The sequence below is a fragment of the Anomalospiza imberbis genome, chromosome 4, assembly GCF_031753505.1.
Source record: "Anomalospiza imberbis isolate Cuckoo-Finch-1a 21T00152 chromosome 4, ASM3175350v1, whole genome shotgun sequence".
NCBI classification, from domain to species: Eukaryota; Metazoa; Chordata; class Aves; order Passeriformes; family Viduidae; genus Anomalospiza; species Anomalospiza imberbis.
In genome coordinates, this window is record NC_089684.1 from 21,070,337 (window position 1) to 21,097,293 (window position 26,957).

The window sequence follows — 26,957 nt, forward strand, 5'->3', positions numbered from 1 at the left end:
GGACAGGCGCAAGGACACGGACACCGACGGGGTCAGGAGCAGAGGCGGAGGAGGCGGAGGCGGCGGAAGTGGCGGCGGCCGCCCCCCCGCGCACGTCACGGCGCGGCGCAGGCGCGTGGCGGGGCTGCCGTGGCTCCCCCTCCTCTCAGCCGCCTCCCTCCCTCCCTCCGGACCTCCCTCCTTCCCCCCATCCCTCCCTCCCTCCGGCCGCCGGGCCGCGGCTCCTCCCTGCACCACCTTTGGCCGAGTCGCGGGAGTGCGCAGACGGCACTGCTCCTCGGCGGCAGCGGCTTCATCCGCGCCGAGCATCAGTCGGGAAGGCGCGTCCTCCTCCCCTGCCTCCTGTTCTCGCTGCCCCCGCGGCCATGGAGCTGCCCGAGAGCCAGTGCAAGAAAGTCAAGCTGAGCAACAGGGTGCCGAGCTGGGTGAGCGGGCGGGCGGTGGGCAGGTGGGCGTGCGGGGGCGGAGGAGCGGGGAGGAAGAAGCGGCCGAGCGCCCTGGTGATGTGGCAGTGGGCGGCAGCGGGAGCCGGGGCGGGGGGCTCCGTGCGCCTCTGCCCGCCCGGGCCGGGGGCTCCGTGCGCCTCTGCCCGCCCGGGCCGGGGGCTCCGTGCGCCTCTGCCCGCCCGGGCCGGGAGGGATGCGCGGCGGTGCGAGCCCGGTCACGGAGCGGCGGCGCCGGGGCCCCGAGGGCAGCGCGGCTGGGGAGCCCCGCGGGGCGGCTGTGGGGAAGGGCAGGAAGCCCCTCCGGAGAGGACCCGGCGTCTGTAGGATTCATCCCTGCCTCTTCCGCCGTAAGCCCTCGGCTTCCAGCTTTTTGGAAGAAGCAAGACTTAAGAATGCGATGTACAATGTGGCCATTCATAAACCTGGGTTGGCCGGAGACTGGGGTTCTTTGTATGGCGGGTGTTATGTGGAGAAATGTCGAGACTGAGCTTAAAAAAATCTAACCAAAGCCTTCATTCTTGTTCATAAAGATGGGGGAAGATCGGTTTACAGCAAAGACCAAAATGCAGCTATTTAGAAGAGACATTGCAGGCCTTTGAGAACATTTGAGACCTCTGATGATGCAAGACAAGTGAAAAGAAATGAAAAAGAAAGTATGATTTCTTTCAATCAATGCAGAGTTGAAACAGGCAAGACATAAGATCCAGAAAACATTTGATATGAATGTAAGAGTGTAAATCAGTCTTTGAAGTCTTGCTGTGAGTAGTGCAGGCCACAGCTTTCTTGATAAAAACAGCTGTTGCCTGAAAAACGGGGAAGTTCTGTCATACCGTTCGGTAGATGTTTTGCCTGTCCAAGCCTCTTCCACGGTGTACAAGCTCAAACTTGTTCACATAAGAGAGTAATCAGCAATTTACATTCTTTCAATTTCCACTAGGAAAAAGCAAAATCAGATGTTTAGAAGATAGTGAAATAGACGATGTCTGTGTGGGGTTAACAAAGTGTATGCAAAAGTTGTTCTGTATCATTTCCTTAGTCATAAGCAAAACCAAGATAGATTTGTCCTGACTGGGGCAATTCCTTAATGCACATCAAGTGTTTGGTGAGTTCAGCTGAGGTTGGCAACCCCCTCTATGCTACGTGGCAAGCAGAGGAAGTCTTCCACTTCTCCCTTTTTCTTCAGAAGACCTCAACTGAAATTCTCTCTATAAACCAAGAAGCTTCACCAGGAATAAAAATGCTGCTGATTCACATGCTCCGCAGGCAAACGTTCTGGCACTTCTGGCTCTGCATCTGTTCAGCTGAGAGCAAAGTCAAAGCAACTTACCCTGATGGAATTGGCAGCCCCTAGGAGAGTAGGCAGAGCCCTGTCTTTCAGAGTTTCTCTGTGCTAACAGTGCCATTCAAAATACATCTCTGCCTGTGGAAATGCTCTTGCCAAGCCCACCTCTGAGCACAGCAAACAGTTACTCCCCATTTCCAGAGCACAGCACAGCCACAGACGCTGGCATTAAGTGTGGAGAACGTGGCTTGATAGGGAGGCGTGTGGAACACTTTCTTTAGAGTGGCTTGGATTCCTAACACGGCTGAACTGTTGTGTCAGTTTGCAGGTGACTCCGAATGAGAACTTGCTCCAATTCTTGTTTCTGAGAGCATATTCAGTAGGGCAATTTTGGCTTCATTTCTTATCCATCCCCTCTGATGCCAGGCAGTGAGTCCCCTCCAGCACTGGTCAATGAGCTGTCTCTGCCTTTGGTCATACTGGTACGCCAGCAGGTGGCAAAGCAAAGACACGCTCCTTAATAGTATCTTTAGCACTGAATTTCTTGTATCCATGGTACTGGGGAAGATTCTGGTTGATTTCTGCTGCTGTGATCTTTCAAATTGTCCCAACTTTAGGGCACTTGGCAAAGGGGAGTTAGTCTGTGTCAGTGACAGGAGAGCATACATTTGGCAGCTCGAGTGGTGCTTTATGTAGAGCTGTTTAAATGCCTTATTGTATTGGTATCACTGTGGCAATCTGCTTTCTGGTGGGCTATTGTAAGGATCCAAGTAAGAATTCTTGTTGTAGATGGGAGAAAATGTAATGCTGTAGGCTATGGCAGAATATGGATTGTGGAATTGTTATGTGTTTAAAAGCGTAAAAGATATTATTGCTCAGATATAATTTCTGGGCTTGCCCTTCCTTCCCAAGCACATTTGTCTGAATCAAAGCACAGATTTTCAAACCAGAATTTGATAAAGTAGCTAATGGAAAGTATTCCTGACAGATCTTTTAGTCCTGAAATCTCATATAAATATGTAGGTATAACCTCTGTCGTAGCTGAATTTTTGTGTTGGAGCCATGTCTGCTTTCCTTGCTTGTATTTGTATGTAGACAAAAAAGATGGGCACTGTTCCATGTGTTTGAATTGCCGTTTGGCTATTGAGCAGAACACTTTGCAGGGAATAAAAAGAAAACCACCAATTGGTTATCAGTGCTGACTAATAAATGTCATAAAAATGTGTTGTTATCAGGTAGTCACTGGTTCATAAGAGGCATATGGTGAGCAAGCTAACAAATGACCTAAAGAACTTCTGTTATGACTGGGAAATGAGAAAGGCATTGAAAGTAGGACTGCAGTTCAGAGGGGAAGCTGCTTGTGTTGCTATTGCTAGCTTATGGGAGTTCTTAGCTTGGGGACCCAACACTGTTATCTTAGAGCAGAAGGATATGGAATTAGTCACAGTTTCTTCAGTGTATATGGTTTGAAAGGAAACCATGTCTGTTTCCTGATCCTTCCAGCTTCAAGCTGTCCCAAGTTTATGATGCAGCCTGGGGAGTCTCAGCTTGCCATGGAAAGATTTACTTCTTTCCCCAGAGGTCTTGCTTTGTGAAAACTTAAAATTTGATATTGATCATAGAAGTACAATATTTTATTGTTGCTTGGAAGTAATGAAGAAGAAATTCGGCTTATACCAGTGTATGTGCCATTTGTCTGTTAACCATAAAACAATTAAGATATAATCTCTTCTTTTGGCTTTCTTTTGATCTTGGCATTGCAACTTGGGTTTGCTTTCCATTGTCTGGATGCCTATCTGTGTTCTTGCATCAAAGGTGTTTGGCACTGATAGTCTGATTTGGCTTTGGCAATAAAAAAATATAGCTGTAACTGGGCAAAACATCAAGAAAAATAAGAAAAAAAAAGTGTCATCTCAGGAAGTCTGTACATAGAGAAGTTGACAGAAGTTAGTATTTCCTTTTGACCCCCATCATCTTTCTTTCTTTCTTTTGTTCCTGTGGTTCCACGGTGTCTGTAATCATTAATTTCCTTGGTCAACTACCTGCAAAGCTAAAATTTACCTTCATGCCAGGAGAAGTAAACAGCGGAGTTATCCTTCCTTCTTTATCATTGCAGCTCTCCAGTGCGCATCCAAGAAAGGATTTCTTTAGTACCCCTTTTTTAACTCCAATACCAAGATGTTTGCCTGTTGGAGCAATTTAGATTTCATGTGAGAAACAAACCAGCATAGTGGGGGAGAAGAAAGGAGGGCTATATCAGCATTCTCAGCTGACAATACTGCTATAATGAAACACAGTGGACTGAAGCACTATTTCTGTTTAACGTGGTGAAGTAGGAGGGAAAATATTAAGATGAAGTGTTTGTCTACATAATGCAGAAGCAGTGTGTTGCAGGGTGGAAGACATATTTTTGTGGGGATGTCAGAGTGGAAATATCCAGTGGCTGTTAAAAAAGCAGATAAACCTTGGTGATTAATGCCCTTTTTTTCATTAGCCCCTTTACAAAAATGTAGTGTGTCCTTACAGCAGTGACTACTATAGTGAATTAGGCTTAGAATTTTACATCTTTTTCAAAGAGAACTTGCTCATCACATTGAGTTTTTCTATTCCATGTTTCCTTAGTTTCATTTCTTTTGACATTGTTTATATAGATCTGCCGAGGTGAGCGATGCTTTGATATAGTGTGAAAGGAAATTACTGTTCTTTATGTCTGGTATAATTTTGGTTGGTCATTTAATTTCATCAGTTTAATTTCATCAGTTTCATCAGTCATCAAATTTTATGTACAAGAATTTGAAGACTGGCTAAATAACTTAAGAGCAAAACAATATGTGCCAGTGAGTATTACTTTGTGCCACATCAATATTTGTAGTGTGTATGTCAGGGATAGTAATTAAAAACCTGGGTTGTTGAAGATACATTGTTCAGCTATTTATGCTCAGTGATGTGGGCAAACCATAGGGAAGCAAATTAATTAGTCAGAAAGTGAACATAATTTGGGAACTTCTTTTTTTTTTTTTCAGCAACAGAGACTGACTTGCTAAATTATTAACTTTTTAGAGCACCTCTATAAAATTGGTTTTCTTTCAGAAGATAAAAGGGAGGTTTGGGTGCTGCTTTGCCCAGGATTAGTACTGAGCTGCCTTGTTTGTGTGCCTGTACACAGATACAAAAGGTGGGGCAGCTGGTGACTGGAAGGTGTGTTTTTGAGTGCATGCAGACTCTTGGGGCACTTCAATCTTTAGTCTTAAGTGCCTGCTTCTGAAGTACAGGTGGATTACTGTCCCTCTGCTCAGCTCGCTGGCTGCTCCACTGCACATGTGTGCCTTGTCCTCTGGCAAGGCCTTGTCCTTGCTGTGATTTCTCATCTCTGCTAAGTGGGTATTAATATTTTTTTTCATTAAAATTGTGTCTTTTTCATAATTTCAAGAATCCCTCCAGCCTGCTTCCTCAGGGTTCCATGTGTTTTGTAAACCTAGTGTAATATGCTAATTAATTTCATCACTGCTTTTCTAGTTCCTAGTTTCCTAGAAAAGAGAGTAAGCTGATGTAACTTATGGAATATGGACGGGAAGAAGTCTTCTTGAATGAGATGTTTGACCTCCAATGTATGAGTCTGATAATAGACTCGTTGCCAGGGATCAAAAGCAAAGCATAAGTGGGTTTATATCTTAATGTAAGAGAGTTTACTGGGACAGTGGCATGGGATTTGTGCTTTGAGACTGCTGTTTATCCAGTGCCTGGTACAATGCAGTACAGCTACAGTTAATGAGAGAGAATGTAGCTCTTACTGTGTTAGTTTGAATGGCTGTGTACATTCATTATGTGCTATATAGCTTTTAATTGAAGCACTTCAATTATTTTTGTTGGTTTTAATTCCACAGTTTGCTTGCTGAGATCTCCAATTTTATGAAGTTCCTACTATAAGAAGAAAGATTTTGATTTTTTGACTTTTTGACTTTTGGTTTTAGTAAGCTGTATTGCAATGGCTTTGTGCACAAAACAGCTTTGTTTTGAGAGAAATTATTTGAAGGTAACATGATCAGCAAGGATAACTTCATTTTGTATGGTTATAAGCTGTTTGCAGATCGTGGTTTCTTCCGGGTTGATGTTCAGTGTTCATCTAATTTTAGTTGCTGGACTATCACCACTGAATTACAGAGTTATTGTGCTTAAAACCTGAACATAAATTATTACCTTGAGCTTCTGTTTGTATTAACTATGAGCCCAGCCATGTATAGAAGTGGGGACATACAATCACACAACTTCATGATTTCTAAATAAGTTATAGATAAACCTTTGAAGAGAAGAATGATGTAGCAGCAGTCCTTGAAGCCACAAGTAGATACTGTATTTTTGTTAATTCTACTTTGTGGTGTCCCTCTCTGAAACTTTGAACAGCTCTTTGCTAGTACTCCGTAGAGGAATATAGTCCCTACTTTCTTTTATTAAATATTAAATATACTATGTGTTTTCTTTTTCAACTGGCACTGATACAATGATGAGGAGAAGATAGTGCAATACGTTTGCAAGCAAGGGAAGCCAAAGCAGCATTACAGATGCCATTAATCCCTCTCATCTCCTGCCTCCCTCCTCTCTTTGTTTAAAGTCTTCTTTTTTGTTTGATTGTTCATGCATGTTCTGATAATCTAAGGTCTTTATCTTTCACAAACAAAGCTCATATAGCCAGATACCATTAAAGTCTGTGATGATGCCAAGGCTGAACTTCCTGTGGGCTCTCTCACTTTAGATTGTGAAATATATTTGACAGCAGGGTCGTCTTACTGAATTTATTTGTAGATCAGGTTATTATGATGAATAGTTTTAAGAAACTCGGTAACCAGCTTTAATTAAAATTATATTTAAAAAACCCATTATTTTAAAATAAATTCTTTAAAAAGTTCCTTGAAATAATACTTTCTTTAAACATTTAGAATCTATGATTACTATCTCCTGTCTGGAGACTGATGATACCATACATAAAGGCATTTGCTTAACTGAAATTTGGAAGAGACATGCATAGTTTGTAATGAAAAGGCCTCTAAGGACTTAAAAATTAGCCAAAGAGCCGGTGCCACCAAATTTGACAGGCATGATCTGCCCTTGATGGAGCCAAGTTGGCAGTCACAAATCACCTCCTTATTTTCTGTATGTCTTAGCATAGTTTCTTCTGCTCCATGATCTTGGTGGGCAGAGAAGAGAGGCTGGTGGGTTTGTAGTTGCCCAGGTCTTCCTTACTTTCCTATTCAAAAACAGGCTTATGTTCCTCATTTTTCAACATCCCCCGAGTGCTGTGACTTCTCAAATATGGTGGATCGTAACTTAGACACATCCTCCACCAGTTCACTCAGGAGCTGTGGATGCATCTCATTGCATCTCATCAGGTCCTATGGACCTGTGCACCTTCAGGCCCTGTAGATGGCTTCAAACCTGGTCTTCTCCTACCTTGGGCAATGGTTCTTCATTCTTCCAGTCCCTCCATTTGCCTTTCATGACTTGGGTGGTGTGACTGGAGCACTTGTCAGTGAAGATTGAGGCAAAAAAAGTCATTGACTACCTCAGGCTTTTCCATGTCTCGGGTAACCATGTCTCCCATTTCCATCCAGAGAGAGCCCACATTTTCCCTAGCCTTCCACCCTCTATAGGGTTCCTTTTTGTGTTTGAGTGTGTCTGGGAGTTCCTTTTTCATCCATGCAGGATTCCTGGCTGTTTTTGCTTGACTTTCTCTTTGTTGGGATGCATCGCTCCTGAGATTGGAGGAGATGGTCCTTGAATATTAACCAGTTTTCTTGGGCCCCTGTTCCATTCAGGTCTTTATCCCATGGTACTCTACCAAGCAAATCCCTAACATTACTTAAATAGAAGTCAAGTCAAGCAGCTCTAGCAATTCATCTCTCTTTTTTATAGTTGATTTTTCTTAAGCTAGTTTTATTTGAAAGTAATAGTTGATTAACCTGTCAGTCCCAAGATTCACTGAAGTAGCACAAGGGGTGTGGTTGTCTCTGGCTGACTGTTCTAATTTCCTCTGCCTTCTTTGATCCATGCTGCAGCTGATGGAATGGGTATTGGTTTTACTTCCATTTTTCTGTCCTCAAGTCTTTCTTTGTGCCTGTGGATGAATTTGTTTGCTTTGCCAACTCACCTTTTATCAAAGACTTAACCGACTTCTTCTTTTACAGGGAATGCAAAGGGCAACCAATGTTACCTACCAAGCTCATCATGTCAGCAGGAATAAGAGAGGCCAAGTCGTAGGAACAAGAAGTGGTTTTCGTGGCTGCACAGTCTGGTTAACAGGTACAGCCATGGGTTTCTGAGGATCCTTTTGTTTTAGTTACTCCTTTGAAAAGCTACTTAGCTGTAGCTCTTTTTTGCATGCAAAGTTGAATGTTTGTGAAATCTAAGATCTTGATGCAATTTTATTACTATTTTTAGGTAGACTAATAGGAAATTGTTTTGGAACAAGTAGTAAACTGAGAATATGTTTTGTTAGTGCTCTGAGAGGGTTGTTTTTTGATACTGTCTGCTACTTAATTCTGGTTTTCTTTGTGTGTGTTGTTTTTTTCCCCTTTTTGTTTTAAACACCTCTCTCTCTTTGTACTGTCCATTTTATCTATTTAGAAATTAAATGTAACTTTGTAAGAGTCTGTACTTCTGGATCTTTTCTGTAAAAGCCTCTTCTCTTTGGATTGTTATTGTCTCCTTGGTTTGAAATAGCATTTCAGCATAAACCTGTTGCATTGGACAGCAATTGCATGTTTAGGCGATGCATACTGGCAGTTATTTTTGAAGTCTGCTCTGTGGTTTTTTTTTTTTTTTGGCAAATAGAGATGATAAATACATTCTGGAAGATGTTTTTTGTTTCATAACAGTGAGGAAATTTTTTCTGTCTTTCAAAGTTTTTGGAAGCTTTAAAATATTTCCTGTAAAGTTATTTTTTTTTAATTTTAGTTAAACTGGTAATTAAAAAAATAGCAAAATATGTCATTAAATTGGCTTGTAAACCATTTAGAACACTGTTGTATTGCAACATAAAAGATCCTCACAGAGTATTAGGGAAACTTACTACATTTACATTAAGTAATACTGATTTCAACTAGTGTTAGTAAATGTGGGTGAAATGTAAATGTGAAATTGCTAGCAAACTGCTGAGAGCCATTCCAAGCAGATTTGCTTGCTGTCATGTATTTCTTTGAGAAAAGAATGGAGCCTTTTCTCTCCCTGTTTCCATCACACAGCTCCAGCCTCTCTCAATGCTTGAATGATCTGGTGGGCTGCCTTTCTGTTTCTTTTGGTAATTCATTAATCTAATTTTGGAAAAGGTCATGATAAAAATGTGTTCTCAGTTATCTACATGGCAACATTTTCCAGTCAATGTTCTTTTTAAACAAATGTAAAATTAATGCCCGATTTCCTTTTTTTCAGGAAGGAGGGTGGTGGTAAGATATCAAGAATATATGTGGGAAACTAGATTATTGAATATGTTTAAGCAATAATGTGAAAGGGTGAAAAGGAGTCTAGACATTCAAGTAAGCAATATTAGCCATTCTAGAACTGTGCAAACATGAGTTTCAGAATTTGAATAGGTGTTAGAATAAAAGCTGAAATATTGGTACACTCCAAGATTCTCTCACTTTGTCAGCACTCATGGAGTGGGAGTGTACAGAAAGATCTTTCAGGGATCACTTTTCATTTTTCAAGGTAACCTTTATTTGAGAGCTCCATTTTAATGAACATTGAGTCAGAGGGTCCTAGTAAAGAAAAGTGAGGAATTTATCAAAAATGTGGAAAAAACATTGCTTTCATGTGTAAAATAATTTGCAATTTTTAGAGTGTAAGTTATTTTAAAGACTTGTCAGCTTGCGGAATGTTTTTAAATTTGTTAATGTATAACCTTAACTTTTGCAATTCATTACATGTTGGAGACCAAATGATGTGTGAAAAGACAGAGTGTTTGAGTGAATAGCAAGCTAGTTGTGGGGACAAAAATGGCAAGTCAAAGACTGCATCAGTGAGAAGTAAATGATGAAGTTACTGACATCTTCTTTTGGACTATCATGCCTATTTTCTCTGATAGGGGTGTGCTTAATTGCTGCCAAAAGAAGACCGTTCGTTTCCTGCCTTGTGATCCTTCTCTTTCCTTGCACAGACTGTACCTCTTGCCCAACTCAGCGCTGAGCTGATTCGACTTAGGAAATCATCAGTGAACTTGCCACAGCCTCCCCCCAGATACACAAGAGGGAGAAAAAGGGAGAAAATCCTATGAGTGTGTGGGGGGGAGAGATTAACAGACTGAGTTGGCTGACGGGCACCAGAGGAAGCAATGCAATGACTCTGGTCTTTGCATTTTCTTTAAGTTGCACCCCAAGCTGTCAAGGTTTCCTTTGCACTTCGTGTTTTCTTAGGACACACTTCCTAGCATGATTGCTTATCATTTGTCATAGATGTCTTGGAAGTAACACTAAGCTGCTGTTTTGTGTGTTTTTTTTTTTTCTCCATTCTCTGAAAGTTAGAATAAATCTTAATCACCACTAATAAAAGCATTTTTCTTCACCCAGTAGTGCTACTCTTTTTTATACTACCATTACCCTTTTATTGCCCCCTCACTCAAAGCATAAATGTCATCTTATGAAGATCTGAGTTTGTGTTCCATTTACAAATTGACTTCTTCTTGCTGGTATAAGCAGAAGCATGTACTCCAGATAAATTGAAATCTTGTCTGGAAAAATTATTTAAATAAGTTTCCAAATGAAAGTGAACAGTGGACTTTTTAGGGCCAGCATAGGTTTGTTGCCAAAGATTCTCAATTAGACCAGACTTTGGTAGTACAGTTTTCTTTTCTTGTTGCTAACACATGCCATTTAGTGGAGCATTACTGCTGTGTGTGAGTCCTGAGTGAGTCAGTGGTGTCTAATTCGGTGCTGCTATTCTACAAGGAGTAAGAACAGAGTGCGAGTTTGGCCTGATCCCATTTCTTTTGTTGACTGAAATTCACTTCAATGTGAGATCTTCCCCTTCTCATATAAATGTAACATCTTAACTGTGTTTGGTTTCTGAATTAAGTTTACTCAGCTAGTAATAATTGCCAGCAGCACTGGGGAAAAAGCATCATCTCTATAAGAAGCAGCAGAGCTCAAGGCCATACTCTTAACCTCCTTCAATTCTACACTTAACTTTTACCTTACTGTCTATTTATCTAATGTCTGTGTAAAAGCCACTTGGCTTATATTCCAAGTAAGCTTGTCCAGAAGTCATTGCTGCTGATGCCTGTCACTTTGGAGTTTTCATGATATGCATGCACTACAATTTGCCTGAACTTGTTCCTATGCTTATATGTTTATATTGCTATTGAATAGGTCTATCTGGTGCTGGGAAGACTACAGTGAGCATGGCACTGGAGGAGTATTTAGTGTGCCATGGTATTCCATGCTACACATTGGATGGTGACAATATCCGCCAAGGCCTTAATAAGAATCTGGGTTTCACACCAGAAGATAGAGAAGAAAATGTGCGTCGTATTGCTGAAGTTGCTAAATTGTTTGCAGATGCTGGTTTGGTGTGCATTACTAGTTTCATCTCTCCTTATGCTCAGGTAAGCATGAAAAACATCTAGATGAAATGTAGGGAAAATGCAAAATATCATTCAGAATCCTAGTTACAGAAATCCATTTCTGAACTTGGCTAGAATCAAATACTGGTGGGTTTTTTTTTTTTTTTTTTTTGGTGGTGTTTGTGCTTTAGGGAAGTGATTACTCAAAACAGAAATACTGATTTTGAATATAAAATGTTTACATTAGTTCTATAACTGGAACTATCCTTCAGTCCATTAGAAAGAATTATTACTCTAATAATGCAAACAAGCTCAAATGATGTTCCAAGAAAAACTTTTAAAATTGTAGTATCTTGTTTGATCCATGTATATTCCAGTACTTTATAAATATGAAGATTAGGTGTATACTTAACCTGAAGGCTTAGGTAAATTGCTTTTAAAAGCAATTTTCCCTTTAGTGATTGAACGGTAAGGACTTTATTTTTACAAAGTGACTTAAAGGGAAAAGTGTTTTAATTGCCTGTATATTCTTTTTTACTTTATTTCATGTTGTGTATAAAACATGATATAATACTGAGAATTAATATAAATCCACGTTCACATTGTTGTATGAAGACTATTTTCATCCGTCCATAAGAACCTGGAGGGGAGAGACAAAATGGATGTGTGAACACCCAAGTATCTTGCAGAATGACCCAGGGACTTTAAGCTTAGGTGTTTCACAGCATGAGAATGTGTTATTTCTTTGTTAGAGTGATGCAAACAGTTCTTCAGATAATAATTTGGGGAACTCAAACCCTACAGTAGAAGAGAAGTTTCTAGATATGAGATAAATAACTAATAAAATAAGCAATATTTAGTAAGAGAAGATTGTAGTGATTTTGGAAGGCTTTTTTTGTTCTTTCAATGAAAGTCACCAATATTGTTCCAATGCTTGGCAAGCCATAAAAATAATACGATAAAGTACTGCAAATAATACAATATTTTGACTAAACAACTATTGTCAGATTAAGGAATGTAGGGAAAACTGTGCTTAGGAGCGAAGGATGCTTTTTCAAGAGCAGCAGATAACACCTTCTCCCTGCTGTACTCAACTAGGCAGGTGTAATTCCTCATACGTGTATGTATGAGTATAGAAAACCTTGAATTCTATTGGTTGGGTTTTGTTGTGGGTTTTTCTTAAAAATCTAGTTTAATGTAAAATATCTCGCATCTTCCGGTCAGCTTTTACCATGTGATGTACTGTAGCAAAGTGATGTAGCTTGCAGGGCATCAGTTAATCAAATCACATTTCTTTTTTCAAACTTTGAAAGCTTGTTTACATTGTGCTATCAGCTTCTTTAAAATGAACTTCAAAGGCAAAAACCAGTAAAAATATGTGGGGGCAACATTTTAGGATTTTTCTTCTGTTTTCTTTCAGGATCGTAATAATGCCAGACGAATTCATGAAGGGGCAAGTTTGCCTTTTTTTGAAGTATTTGTGGATGCTCCATTGCATGTCTGTGAGCAGAGAGATGTTAAAGGACTCTATAAGAAAGCCAGGGCTGGAGAAATTAAAGGTGAACCTAGATGTAATCACATCCTTTCTACATAAGTGTAATTATTGGTATAATTAGTGAAATTGGTGTAGTTTGACTCCATGTAAGTGGATGTGCTCAAGTCTGAGTGTATCACCCTTAAAAAGAGCATGGATTCAGGACAGGACTGAGAAGAAAATAGAAGTTGACTTCTAACTCATGGAACTGACTAGTTAAGTGTGTAGGATAGTAAAAGGGTAAAAGTGACTAACCACACACAGAAAAAGCCTCGAGCACATTAAAGGTTGCAATAGAAACCATGTAATTATTGAGGGTTAGTCTGTCTCATTTGTGTGTCCATTGGCCAGTTAAAAACAGCCTGATTCTTTCTAAAGTCTTTAAAGAACTGCATTCATAAAAGTTAGTTTCTTCCAAAAAGTAAAACAAGGCCACTGCCTGCCTGTAAAGACCATTACAAACACTTCTGAAGACACTAACTTTTACTTTGAAATCTGTGTTCTGTTTTAGTGCCCATGAACATTATTTCCTATTCTCAGCCTCAGGTCAAGACTTAAGTACAACCTGCAATAAAAAAAGCTTAGTTATGCAATCATACATTGCAAGTATTGTTTCAAATGCTGCTTTGCTCTGTTACATTATATTTTGCAGAGGCTGATGACAGAAAGCTCTGTATTTTGTAGCAAAGCAGGTTTTTTTAAAGTAATCACTTCTGGGGGTGGAGTTTGCAGATGCTGTATGAATTCACTTTAATCAGAAGTGATATAAAATTCAAGAAATGGAAGACATTCTGTATGAGTGGTTGCTTGATACTTCTAGTACTACACAGTATTTTGTGCAGGCACCAGGAATTAATAAAGCTGAACTAAGATTTGTTCAAAATCAAAGCAAGACGGCTTGAGCTGACATGATACAAAGATACAGTTCTGTACAAAATCCTTGTTTGTGCCTATTTTGTGAACATCCCTAATAATTTGTTACTTTTACAAGCCACATAATGAAATATGTTCCTGAAGAAGTGGTAGTGAAGTAAACAGTGCCTGAGCAAGATACAAGTGGGTGTAGCAGTGGCTGTATCTTATGACCTATCTGATATATGCAGAATGAAAACTAAATGAACTTGCCAGTTCACAAGGAATGTCAGCAAATGTTATATTCTTTTTCTGGAAATAGTAATGAGACACTTTCTGTTCCCACTCTTCCAGTAATCTCATCCTTGTAAAGTATACAGGTTTTGGAAAAGGCCTTTCTTTATCACATGGGGTACTGCAGTAATTGATATTTTTGTTAGATGAGGAACTAAACTACTAATTTTGAGGGTATTAAATCCAAAGGGAAAAACTGGAGTTCTAATGTTTGCATTTGCACTTGTGGAGGATGGAGATGTTGAGTTGCTGAAGCCCAGCTGATATTCCTGACACAGATCTGACTTGTAGTGCTGGTAACTCTTTGCCTTTGGGTTTGAATTTTCCTCCTTGTTTATGCACGTGTGGTAGAATCTCCATGATTTCAAAGCAGACTGCAAGCTAAGTAGGCCCGAACAAGTGTCACTGCTAGCTTGTACAGTCTGTTACAGCTATTATAATAAACACAGTCATCAATCTTACATTAGCAGCTATCTTGAGATGAGTATATTAGCAAAACTAATGTAAAAGATGTTGAAATTCCTTACTTCAGAGTACTGCTTGGTGATATGAATGTAAATTTACATCATACTAGATGTTCATAATATTTTTTCATCTTTTATTTTTTTTAAGAGAAACAATCAGCTTATAGTGGAGGACAGTGGATGCATAACTGACTATGGGTTGATGTGCACAGTTCTTCTGCCAGTGCTCTTTTTTTTTTCTTCACAGTAAAAACCAAATAGCTTCACCAACAAATAAATGTTATGTATGTACTGCTGAATGATGAAGTTTGATGCTGTCAGATACTACGATTAGCAAAGAGTCTGATAAAGAAAAAACCTGCAGATTTCCCTAAGAATTCCTGTATTAAGGAAGCTAAAACTCCATGTTCTTGCCTGTTGTGTTCATTTATATATAGAAAACTGTCTGTGAACACCGTTAATGTGGAGTCATCTTTTGGAAGAAGTCGCCTAATATTTTTGTTTTATGTTCTGTAGGTTTTACAGGGATTGACTCTGAGTATGAAAAACCAGAAGCCCCAGAGCTTGTGCTGAAAACTGATTCCTGTGATGTAAATGATTGTATACAACAAGTTGTGGAACTTCTTCAAGAGAGGGTGAGCAGAATTGGAGACATATCTTAGAAACTTTTTTCCCAAGTATTTGTACATGCAATCTGACTGTAAGTGCTGGGAAAAACAAAGACAGTTTTTGAGACATAAAGGCTTATGCATCTTTCAATTCAAACTTTTAAGCTTATTCTATTGTGTGCTTCCTTTTTAAATCTAAAAAATGCACAGCATTGATCTCCAAATGAAATAAGATTTGGACAAGTGGAAAATTAATTTATATCAATAACTGGAAGGGAGAGGAGGCTGTCTCAGTTGTTACACAACCAACAGTGAATGCTGACTTAAAAATGCTAGCACCAATTTTAAAGACTCTGAATTTTTACATTGTCTCTGTAGTATACAAATTAATATATACTGCAGATATGAAGAGACAGGGTGCACTTACACAGTGATTTGATCTCACTTAAATAGGGGCTGCTGTGCTTGTATCTGCTTTTCCTTGTTTCCACTGTTTTTCTTGTACTAGTAAAAGTAGTCCTGCAATTATGTAATGACCAGCTCAGAAAGCTGATCTTCTTGACATGGCTGAGTTGAGTTTATGGTTCATAGCTTCTGAAAAGGTAGATCTCTTTCCTTGTTCATGCCTGCAATCTACACCATCCCTTTTGAAGTCTCCATGCCTTCTCCTGTTGCCTGAGAAGTACATTTGGCTCATTACCCAACCTAAAAAACCTCATCCCCAGCAAATGCTACATGGCAAACAAATCAAACAGAAAAAAAAAAAGGCCAACCCCAACACTAAAAGTGAGGGCAGTGAGGAGATGGCTTTATCCTCTTGAAACCCTACCCCCAGATTTGCTAATCCGCATGTAGAAGAAATGTGTTTCCTTACATTCTTCTCTGTAGTAACATTCTTATCTGTAGCGACATTCCAGGTAACTATTTCTTTTTAATTGAGATACTCTTGCAGATAATAACTCATGGCTTTTTATGTGAGTTGGATGTTCTGAAAATTTTGAGTATAGTCAGTAGTTTAAGTAAATAAAGCTCCACCAAGTTTTGAAGTTGATACAAGTAAAAGATCTCATTGTCCAGCCAGTATGAGTTAATTTTAACCCTCTGTGTAAGTACAGCTTTGGAGAGATTGTACTGAAATTCTCAAGAAAATTTCTCAAGGATGACTGCTTGCTCAGAGTTGCTCAGGAGATAAGACAGGGCAGAAAACCATAAAAGAATTTTTGCCCAAATCCCCATCTGAATATTTTTTGGAAGAAAATAGGAGAGCTGTATAGGAGTCCTACCTATGAGAGGTGACAGTTCCTGACTGTGGGGTCCCTGTGCCTCCTGCTCAGAACAATTCATAGTTATAGAAACCTATGTCACACGTGCCAAGATAATGATCCCTGAAGGCTTGCATTGGTACACGGTGCTGACTGCTGACTCCTAGCCCAGTCAGCTTTAAGGCACATCTAGCACTTTTTTCCTTTTCTTTGAAGATAACAGTATAATGAATGGCAAGATACCTTAGTGGTTGCTTAGTTCATTGAGAGAGAATGAAATCAAGGCAAGGTTAAACAGGCATGTCTTGGTTTTAGACCATATTAATGCAGTGCTATCTTGAGAATACAATTTCTGTAGATTTCCTGTAGTATGAACAAGAGGACATATAAGAGGGCTAAAGAAGAACTTTTTATAAGGGCATTTAGGGAGAGGGCAAGGCTTTAAATTCACAGAAGGTAGTTTAGGTTAGCTATCAGGAAGAAATTCATTACTGTGAGCCCGGTGAGACACTGGAACAGGTTGTCCAGAGAAACTGTGGATGCCCCATCCCTGGAGGTGTTGAAGGCCAGTTTTGATGGGGCTTTGAGCAACTTGGTCTAGTGGAAGGTGTCCCTGCCCACGGCAGGGAGGTTGGAACTAGATGATCCTTAAGGTCCCTGCCAATCCCAACCATTCCGTGCTTCTATGATTCTATGAAATAAATTGTTCAGCATTATAAAAACATTTTTCAGCATTATAGAAACATGTGCCTGTGCTGCAGAGAAGACTACCTGCATGCTCTACTGTAAATAACAAGAGCATAGCCAGGAGCTCGAGAAAAGCAATTTTGCTATTTTATATGGCACTTGTAAGACCTTGTCTGGATACCTTGTCCAGGTTTGTGCCCTTCTCCTTCACCCAGAAGAAAACAGAAATTGATGTGCTTCTGTGAGCTGAGCAGAAGGTCACCAAGATGATCAGAGGCTGAAGTATGTCATTGCACAAGGAGAGGATGAGAGGAAGTAGATTTGTTAAGCCTGGAGAAGGCTAAAGGAGTTCTTGTTGCAGTTTCTGTCATCCAAATGGGAGGGTTTAGGGAAGACTGATGAAGACTTGTTTTAGAGGTGTACGAGGGTAGGATGAGGGCAGCACGCATGAGTTGAAATATGGGAGATTAAACTTAGATATCGGGGGAAAAAGCCTTTTGCTATAAAGATGGTCAAATATTAGAAAAACTTGCTTTGAGTGTTTGTGGATGCTTGTCCTTAGAGATACTAAATGCTTGATTGGCCAGGGTCCTGAGCAGCCTGCTGCAGTGGGACCAGTTTTGAGCAGGAGGCTGGACTAGATGATCTCCAGAGACAATCAGCATCAGCAAAGAACCCACCACCCCAGTGTGAGGAGGCACATTTCCATAACGCATCTAGTTTATTTTTTATTATTTTGTCATTTTTTATATGAATGCCTTGAGAAATAATAAATAGTGCAGAATATTCTGTAACTTGTCGTTTGGTAGAATTAGGCTTTTAGTAAAACTGATGCCTTAGAATGGTCACTAGATGGCTTGCTAGCCTAACATTTTCTTAATTCCTAAAATTCTTGCAGTTTAAAGATGCATGGATTTCTTTTGTTGCTGGTTTTCTTGTTTTGTTGTTGTTTTTTAATCTAAGTTGATGTTTTAAGTACTACTTTCATGTATGCAAGGGAGTTTAGGTTTACTAATCTTACAAGTTCTCCAAATGTCAGACTCAGTTGCTGGAACTGTCTTCAAGCTGTTTGCATTTGTATCATGAGGTAGATTGTTGGCAGAAATTGCTTTGTGAAACCTTTGTTTTGCCAGTTAAACTGGGACACTAAAACCAGGATAATACTTGAAGAGATCTTTTTAATTGGCACATTTATTTTAAGCTATTGATGGTTTGTAAAATTAGGACATCCTAGCCTGGTAATGAGCCAGGGTCCAGAAGGAAATCTGTGAAGCAGCATGATGTGCACTCCATCATTCTAGTGCTGCTTACAAGAGGCGATACCTTCATTTGATTCTGAGGTTGTTGTTGTGACAGGAGTCTGCTGCAGCTTTCCTGGGCTGTAATGCTGCTGCTCAGGCAAAGAAAACAAAAGGATGATTTTGCCTAACTTATAATGTAATAAAATCTACTTCCAAAATGATGTCTGATATGTAATGGACCAAGCTTTTCCTTATAAAACACCATTTCTAAGTGCTAGTTTAATTTGTCTTCTTTTGATGCATCTTTGAGGATGTGAATTATGCAACAGGCAGTGAGACTCATCACATCTTGTTACTTCCTTAGTCATTTTATCTCTCACTTGCCAGCATTCTACTGCCTATATTTTACTTTGCATGGAGGTAGTGCCTAAAGTCTGATAAATACATTAAAATTCCTGATCTAACTTTGTGTTTTCTACAAGCATACCTATTTAATCGGCCCTGCATATACTGGAAAAGTAAACACAATTTTATTATTTGTTGCTCCAAGTGTGAATTTTTCTCCAAAAGCATTATTTTACAAAGGTTTCTCAAACACTGAAAAGTGTGTTTAAAAAAGAATAGTCAGCCTCTTTTCACTGATTTTTTGCTACTGAACATCACTGGAACATTTGACTAGATTTTGACATATTACACTATCCTTTGTTGGTGGAGACTCTTAACAGTTTTATCATGATGACCTTCTCTCTTTTAATTATGTTTTTATCTTCGTGTTGATCTCTTCTAACAAGTTTAAAGTCTTAACCATTTTGGAGTGAGAATATCTTGTTTAATACACATAGAAGAGTACTGAACTTTTTTCAAATAAAAATATGTTGGTTATAGAGCTAGATTTTGGTTCATTGCATATATATGCACAGATGACATCACATTTAAATATTCTAAGAATTAGTATATAGATTAAAATACTGGTGTTAGGTCATTAGCTGTAGGAAATATTTTTAATGTGTGCTTCTGTATTAATTTTCAGTAGAGAAGGAGCTTTATGTATTTTGCCTTCATGTTACCATTTCTAATGTGTCTTGTGTAGTGAATGACTTAAATTCATAAATGCTTAGTCTCTGAATCTTTTTTTACTTCTTCAGCATGTGTAAAAGCATTGAGTCTGCCTTTCTAGTCTAGATAATGTAGGCATTAAGTTATAAAAATTTCATTCAATTCAGTAGTTAAATATTTACTAGATAAATGTTATATGGATTACTTAATGTTTACAAAAAAATCTCGTCAGAATGTTTCACTTTGGCCAATCTGCTGGCTTGAGTAACTAGCAATATATCATAATCGTGGAACAGTGTTGGCTTTTAGATGAGTAAAAATTGCATAATTAATAAATTCTTGCTGTTGTGTAGTGCAACGTTAGAATTTTACTTCTTGGTGTGTGTTCAGTGCCCAAGAGGCATTCTGAGCAAACATTAAGTTCTGTTTATTCCTTTTATACAGGACATTGTACCAGTGGATGCTTCTTATGAGGTGAAAGAGCTTTATGTGCCGGAAAACAAGCTACAGTTGGCCAAAACTGATGCTGAATCTCTGTTAACCCTGGAAATAAATAAGGTATTGTGTGTTCAGGTGTCTCATTGCTGCAGTTGAAGGACATTCTGATCTGTTGCTTAGTGTAAGTAGATGCAGTTGAAATACTTGCACTGGTTACAGAATGCACCTTGATAGACTTTTTCCCTTTTTCCTTGAGTGCAAGCAACAGCATCTGTGGTTTCTTTGTTTACTTACCAGAGATAATTAATCTTCATACTTTCATGAATAATGTCTGGTATAGTGTTACTTAGTTTATCCCTGGAGAAAAAATTTACAGTGATTTCCTCCCATGCTCCCCCCAGATCCATGGACAAAACCATGCCTACAATGTCATGTATAAGAAATTGTTTCTAGAGGGATTGCTTATAGAAACCATTTTGTTTGCTTGTAGAAACCATTTTAGTTTGCTTATAGAAACCATTTTGAATTGTGAATTGGGATTGCCTACTTCTTGATTCTTCCTGTTGGTAGTCTTCAGCTAAACAACATTAACTTTTAATATACGTACCAAACTCAAACAGTTGCAAAGATATGATCAGATCTACTTTATTGCTTTTTTTTCTGATTAGAACATACTTGTGCTATGTTTCTAGTTTCAAGCAGAGAGAATATGGAAAAACATGGAACAACTTGATCAACCCTATTCTTATTTTGGTTAAATGCATTATTTTTCAACTCAGATCAATTAGATGAAGCTGCTTCTGGCTGTGTTTTTGTTCTACCTCATTAATTTTTCTGAATAACTAAGCCTAAACACAGATGGAATGCATGAGTTTTTTCACTGGCTTTTTGATGGTATTACTAGAACTTAAAGGTAAGCATTTGATCTAGGAGTTGACTAAGCTGAGAGTTCAGCATCTGTGAGCAGACTTTGAAGGATTGGGATGACACACTAAGCATTGAACTAAGTAATTTTGAAATTTGTTTGGTCTTCTACTAGTAATGAATATTGATTCTTCCTTTCACCATGTTTTACTATTTTTTTTCACATATATCTGTTTAAAGCTATTAACTGCTTTGTTGAGGAATAAATGCCTAAGGTCACCATTATTAAACTTCAGTAGTGTCCCATTCTAAATTGCTCCCTATCTAGAAAAACAAATAATTTCTCACTCCATCCCCAACCACTGGCTTGTTAAATATCAAACAACTGTCTAATGTAAGTTCAGGAATAAACTGTGTTTTGTACTTGCCTCAGTAGAAATTAAACAGTGTAATAGAATTAGTCATGCCCTTTACAAAAGAGACTTGCACAAGCAAATCCTGTCCTTGTCAAAATCTTGACCAAGTCTTAATAATGCACTTGCAGAAATAATGGAGACCACACACTAAGTCATGGTGTGACTGAGTGCTAAGGAAGGAAATTCTGTGTAAACTGATATCTTATACTAAAATAAGTACTAGTCCAGAGAGAATTTTACTTCTGGATTGTGTCTTAGTTTATGAAAAAAAATTATTTCTCATTTGTTTAAAGATTAGACCTCTTAATATTTACACCCATAATTCTGATATTTTTGTATCAGAAATAATATATGAAATTATATGCATTATTATTTATTCTTTTTTTTCTTTTTAGCATTTTTGCTATCTTGTTTTGTTAGGTAAAGGCAAGTGGGATTCTCTAATTTTGTTAAGATGAACTTTATCAAGATTTACAAATAAAATTTGTTGTTGTGTGATTGTTGGTTTGGTTTTTTTAACACATGGAAATTTGATCCAGTGTAGGGTCTGGAAAATAGCCAAAAACATGAACAGTCAGGAACAAGTTGGTTTTTTTTTCCGTACTTTTAGAAACTTTGAATTATTTGTGATTAAAAACTGTAATGCTGAGAAATCTTCCATTTGTACTGTCCTGCATTTTAGAATTAAAGCATGATCTATTACGATTAATACCTGATGCCAGTAATTAAGCAGCAACTCTTATCTGCTCTGTTTCTTCATTTCTTTACAAGGTGGATATGCAGTGGGTACAAGTGCTAGCAGAAGGTTGGGCAACACCCCTGAATGGCTTTATGAGAGAGAGAGAATACCTCCAGTGCCTTCACTTTGACTGCCTCCTTGATGGTAGGGTAAAACACACCATTTATAAAACCAAGCAAACTAATCATACTTCTAAAATATTTTCGATGCTTTGCTGCTTAGTGGTGGTGTGGTAACACATTATCAGGCTTGTGCACAGCTTCAGGTCTGGGATAAGGGAATAGAATATTATAATAACCAGTTTTAAATGAATGGTTTTATTCTTTTTATACCTACCATCATATTAGAATTTGAACATTTTGTGGTTTTCCCTTTACAAAATTTTTTCAAATATCTTAATTTTTGAAAAATGTTTAATTCTAAAATGCACACTTCTGATTTGTTTTGAAGAAATTGATATTAGAATTTGGAATTGCAATTTATTTGTTGTTTAGCTCTGTGACCAAAAGATTTGTTTGGTGTTAGTAGTGAAGCAAAGGACAACAAACTGACTTGAGTTCTGGAGCTGTTGCAAGTGTGACATCAGAATCTGAACAACTGTCACATGTAATTGAATTACTCTGATTTAGTAATTTCCTGGGATGATTTAAATGAATAAATTTTATTTTGCATTACCAGTTGGCTAAAACTTTGTTAAGATAGTAAGTCATAACATCCTCAGATTTTGGAGTTTGATTGTGAACCTCTGTCATTTTTCATTTATTCCTCTTTGAAGGCTGTTTTACGCTAGCCTTTTTCCTATATTCATGCTTCCTTTTGCATCACTCTTGTCTTGCTAGAGACCAAATAGCAGAACAAAAAGAAGTCACTTTTCTCTCAATTCTGTAATACAGACATCACGTACAGAAGATACATGTCATCCTTCTTATATTTCTTAATTTCATTTTGTCTAGATGCTGTCCTAGACAGCATAAAGCCACCCTGTTACTTTGCAGTACAGTTTTGGGCTGCTAGTTTTGTTCTTATTTCATTTGCCTTCTGTACATCCATCCAGGTGAAAAGTCCTCTACAGATGACATGCAATGCATTCAGCTGCTAAAAAAACTTGTAGTCCTGTCCTGTAATTTTCTGTAAATCAGGATTTTTATAAGTCATTTAAGACCTTGTATAGGTGAGTGCTTCAGATATAACAATATAACAAATTTTTAAACTTCTTTTGCTGTTCTCATCTGTACTACAAAAAATACAAATAATGAAAAACAGCAACTTATTGATGGAAACAATTTTCAGTCCTAAGCTTGGATAAAATCATTATGTTCCTCTAGATGTCCTGCTACTGATTTTCTCTTTTTAGAGATCTACTACAGCATGTACATGTGCAAATCTTTTTAGAAAAATGTGATTGCCTTAAAGCTGCTTTGCTACTTGCAGCAATGGCAGCAGTTAAGTGAAAACAACATCCTCAAAATTTCCTCCTTGGTTGGTATGTTAGTTCTGGGTTCTTACAGCAGCTGTCATTTTGCAGGGCTTTGATTCTGAAGAGAGGGAAATAGTTTATTACCTGCAATGCATCTCATCCTTTGGGCTTTAAAAGTAGTGTTCATACTGACTGACTTCCAAGCTATGGAGATCAGTGCAGATGTGTTGATAGTGTCCCTTTAAAGATTAAGTTGTCTGGAAAAGTCTCATCCTGACACTGTGACATCTGTGATTTAAGAGACTTGCTTCACTCCCTTTCCTCAGTTTCTTATTTATGCAATCACTGAAGAAAAATGTAGAAGATATTATGTATTTATTTTCTGGTCATGGACAAAATAATCAACAGGTCTGACATCTCTTCATATATTGAAATATTTATTTACCTGTCTGCAAAGCAAAAGTTTTTTTTTAATTATGAATTTTGAGGTGTCAAACCACTCTCTGTGACTGCTGCCAAATTCAATTTTATGACCTAGTTGCTTTGAAAATAACTCTGGGCCCCAAGATTGAACTTTGGAGGAGATGCACAGTATGCATTATACATTTTGCATTATGAAAGAAGGGGAATCTATTTTTCTCTGACAAATTTTCATCTAGCTTTAAAATTTTTTATTTCCTAAGAAATTTAATTCTGTAATAAAAATTGTATTGCTTAAATAATAGCAAAATTAGCCTTATTTTAGAGTCTTGGCAAATGCTAAAACCTCCATTAACTTTAAAGGGTCCATGACTTTTCTCCTGGAGGCCACCCAAAAGTTTTGCACTCAGGCATATACTTATTAGAACCCAAGCCTTTGTAGAAGACTTAGGATATTTACTCCACTGGATTACTCAAATCTCACTCTTGTAGAAAAGAAAAACAAGACTTCGGCATCTGGCAGTGAAGTAGGTGCTTAAAAAGGAGGACCACACATAACCTTAAAGTTCAGTTACATTGGCATAGTTTTAGGAGGAAGGTAGCTGGTAAATTTCAGCTGAACAAACTATGCAGAATGTTTGCCTGACTCAGCAGTTTTTTCTGGAAGGTAAATGCTTGAATCTTAATACAGTTTTAAGTAAACAACAAAAGTTACCTTTTGAAATAGTTCAGTTATGTGTGTTAACTACTTGGGTCCACTTGTCTGCTCCTATTGCATGGGATTTTTTCTTAGGGGCCAAAAGTATGGCTACTGAGAATATAATTTCCTTTTTACTGATTATCCACTCCAGTAGCAACCTTGTCTGATATTTCAGATCATCTGTTTTAAAATGTTATTTGTGTATTTCCACTGTCTATATAGATTCTTAAGAAAGGTATTAATTTGACATTCCCAAAATAGTATCCTCACAGTTCAACTATTTTTGTGCAGCTCTAAGTACTTGCTGTGTATTATGCTTGTGCTGTATTTTCACTACCATGATGACTCTTTCTCAAACCTCAGTGTTTGCTCACTTTTATAGCATGTGTATCTTACGGAAGCATGAGTTCATTCTAAAAGTTGTTTAATCCCTGTTAAAATAAGTGTTTCAACTACCTGTCATGTAATGCACTTACAGCATTAAAAGTAACCTGTTAATTAGGTAGATTTTCATAACAACATTGATGGCTGTTACTGAGGATAAAGGGCTTTTTTTTCCCCCTCTGCAGGGGGAGTTATTAATCTGTCAGTGCCTATAGTGCTAACAGCTACTCAAGAAGACAAAGAAAGGCTCGATGGGTGCACAGCAATTGCACTGGTGTATGAAGGTCGCCGCGTTGCCATTCTCCGTAATCCCGAATTCTACGAGCACAGGAAAGAGGAACGTTGTGCTAGGCAGTGGGGAACGACATGCAAGGAACATCCCTATATCAAGGTGTGTGTTTAAAAGTTGAAAATCTAGTCCTACTCACTGTACTATTGTGGAGCTGCACATTTATTGAAGTGTATGTCTATGATTGATGTACTTTGACAAAAAACTACTTTGAAAATTAATTAAAATATCTGAGCAGAAACAAAGGTAATTTTTTTTCTGTGCAGCTGTTGAATAGTCTGTACTTAGTGTGAAAATCTAATGTCAATATGTACACATGAAATGAATTTAGAGTGTACTGTAGAATCTGTGCTACAGAAGAGGGAAGTTTGCCCTTCAGTGTGCCTAGGAAACACATCCCTCTGTGTCACCACATGGATCATCAAAGCTCCTTAATCAGTGGATGTATGCATTGTGAAGGATAGAAAACTTTTTTTCTGCCTGCATGTGGTGCACGTGAGACCTGCCTGCTTTAGATGTTTTTCAAACAGGCCCTGTTCCTGGAGAGTTCATCATTTAACTCTCTAGGGAGTAATTTCCCATCCGTTGTGTTTGTTATGTTTTATTATCTTGGCCTTATGTGTATGTCACACTGAAATGTTCTAATTGTAACATACTCATCACAATACTGTGCTGGCTTATGCAAGCTGATGTGAATGTTACATCTTAGCTCTGCAGAGCCAAAATATGTTTATTTCCCCATTTGTCTCTGAAGTATTTTTGTTAACAGGTATAACATAAAATTAGGTAAAGAGAAATTAAACAAACTTCAAATTATGAGCTTGCTCTCGAAAAAGGAAAGCCTTTGAAATGTTGTGAAAGTATCTGTATGACTAATAGAGGATTTTGAAAACCCTGGATGTGTTCTTGAATGTGATGTTGAAGACAAGATTATCCCTTTATTGAAAATTTAACACATCTAATAAATTCTAAGAAAATCTCATGCAGACAAAATTTGAATGACTTCTTATGTAGAAGATAAGGAACTATGTTCTTATGCTTGTACTGGGGTGTATAGTAGTAACATAACAGCACATGAATTTGGTGACTGTTCTTAATCAGAAATATTTGGGTACCTAAGAGATTCTGTAGTGCAGAGTGTTCTCATCTTCGTATCATTATCACACCTTCCCTCCACCTTGGGGAGATGTCAAAGTCTGGCATTCTCTTTGGGAAGGGGATGGTTACTGTGGCATCATTTAATTCCAGCAGGTCAAAGGAAAAATAAATTGAAAAATTCACACCTGATTTTTGCATCTTGGCTTTTAGGTTTACTATGTAGTATCTTCTGTTATGTAAAGATTTATTGTCATTTCTAAATTACATAAGGCTAAAAAAGTTATAAGAAATGTGTATGAAACTTGAAAGTTTTTTGTGATTTCATCTTCAAAAGAAAATGCATTCTTAAAAATTAAAAATTTCAGAGTAATGTCTATGGCAATTTGTAGAGTATGTTAAGCAGCTTGCCAAAATTAGTTTTTGATAAAACGTGAGGTGCTATTTAAAGATATAAAAAGAAGTGTAGTGACTGTCCAACATCTGTTACTTGGGTAAACTGCTACCATGAAACAAGTCCAAAAGCTATTCTACTTCAAAGATTCTGATTTTATTTGTAGATTAAAGTGGGTGAGTAGTTAATCAGAATTGTTTTGTTTGTTACTTTATTTCTGACGAGAATCTTGAAAACTACAGAGTGATATTGCAATAGCATTTGCTTTGACCAATAACTATAAAGTGTGCAACTTCATTGTATTGCTATATTGTAATTAAATTTTTAAATATGTTCTAATAAAAATATATGCTGATATATGCTAAATAAATTGTAATAGACAAGGCTTTCCAGATGCTATCTGTGTTTGTCATGCATTGTTGGTAAAGAGAATTGGCTATGTGCATTTCTGTATGTTATCTCAATTTTGAAAGAAAGGTATTTGCCTACTGAAGATTTGTCTATCTCTCCTGCATCATGATATATAAC

At 38.0% G+C, this 26,957-nt stretch overlaps 1 protein-coding gene across 2 annotated transcripts in view; it reads left to right on the forward strand.

Moving 5' to 3' along the window:
* PAPSS1 (3'-phosphoadenosine 5'-phosphosulfate synthase 1) overlaps positions 1–26,957 on the forward strand; it is a 51,349-nt gene that overhangs the window by 11,311 nt on the left and 13,081 nt on the right. The window contains exons 1-8 of one of the 2 annotated variants that reach the window (XM_068187419.1): positions 173–425; positions 7,908–8,022; positions 11,082–11,317; positions 12,696–12,834; positions 14,936–15,054; positions 19,718–19,831; positions 21,763–21,874; positions 24,837–25,042. In XM_068187419.1, coding sequence (XP_068043520.1) covers positions 366–425; positions 7,908–8,022; positions 11,082–11,317; positions 12,696–12,834; positions 14,936–15,054; positions 19,718–19,831; positions 21,763–21,874; positions 24,837–25,042 — 1,101 coding nt within the window. In that variant the 5' untranslated portion in view covers positions 173–365. Of the gene's footprint in view, positions 1–172; positions 426–7,907; positions 8,023–11,081; positions 11,318–12,695; positions 12,835–14,935; positions 15,055–19,717; positions 19,832–21,762; positions 21,875–24,836; positions 25,043–26,957 lie in introns of those variants that run through there. The other variant, XM_068187420.1, reaches the window with a different exon arrangement.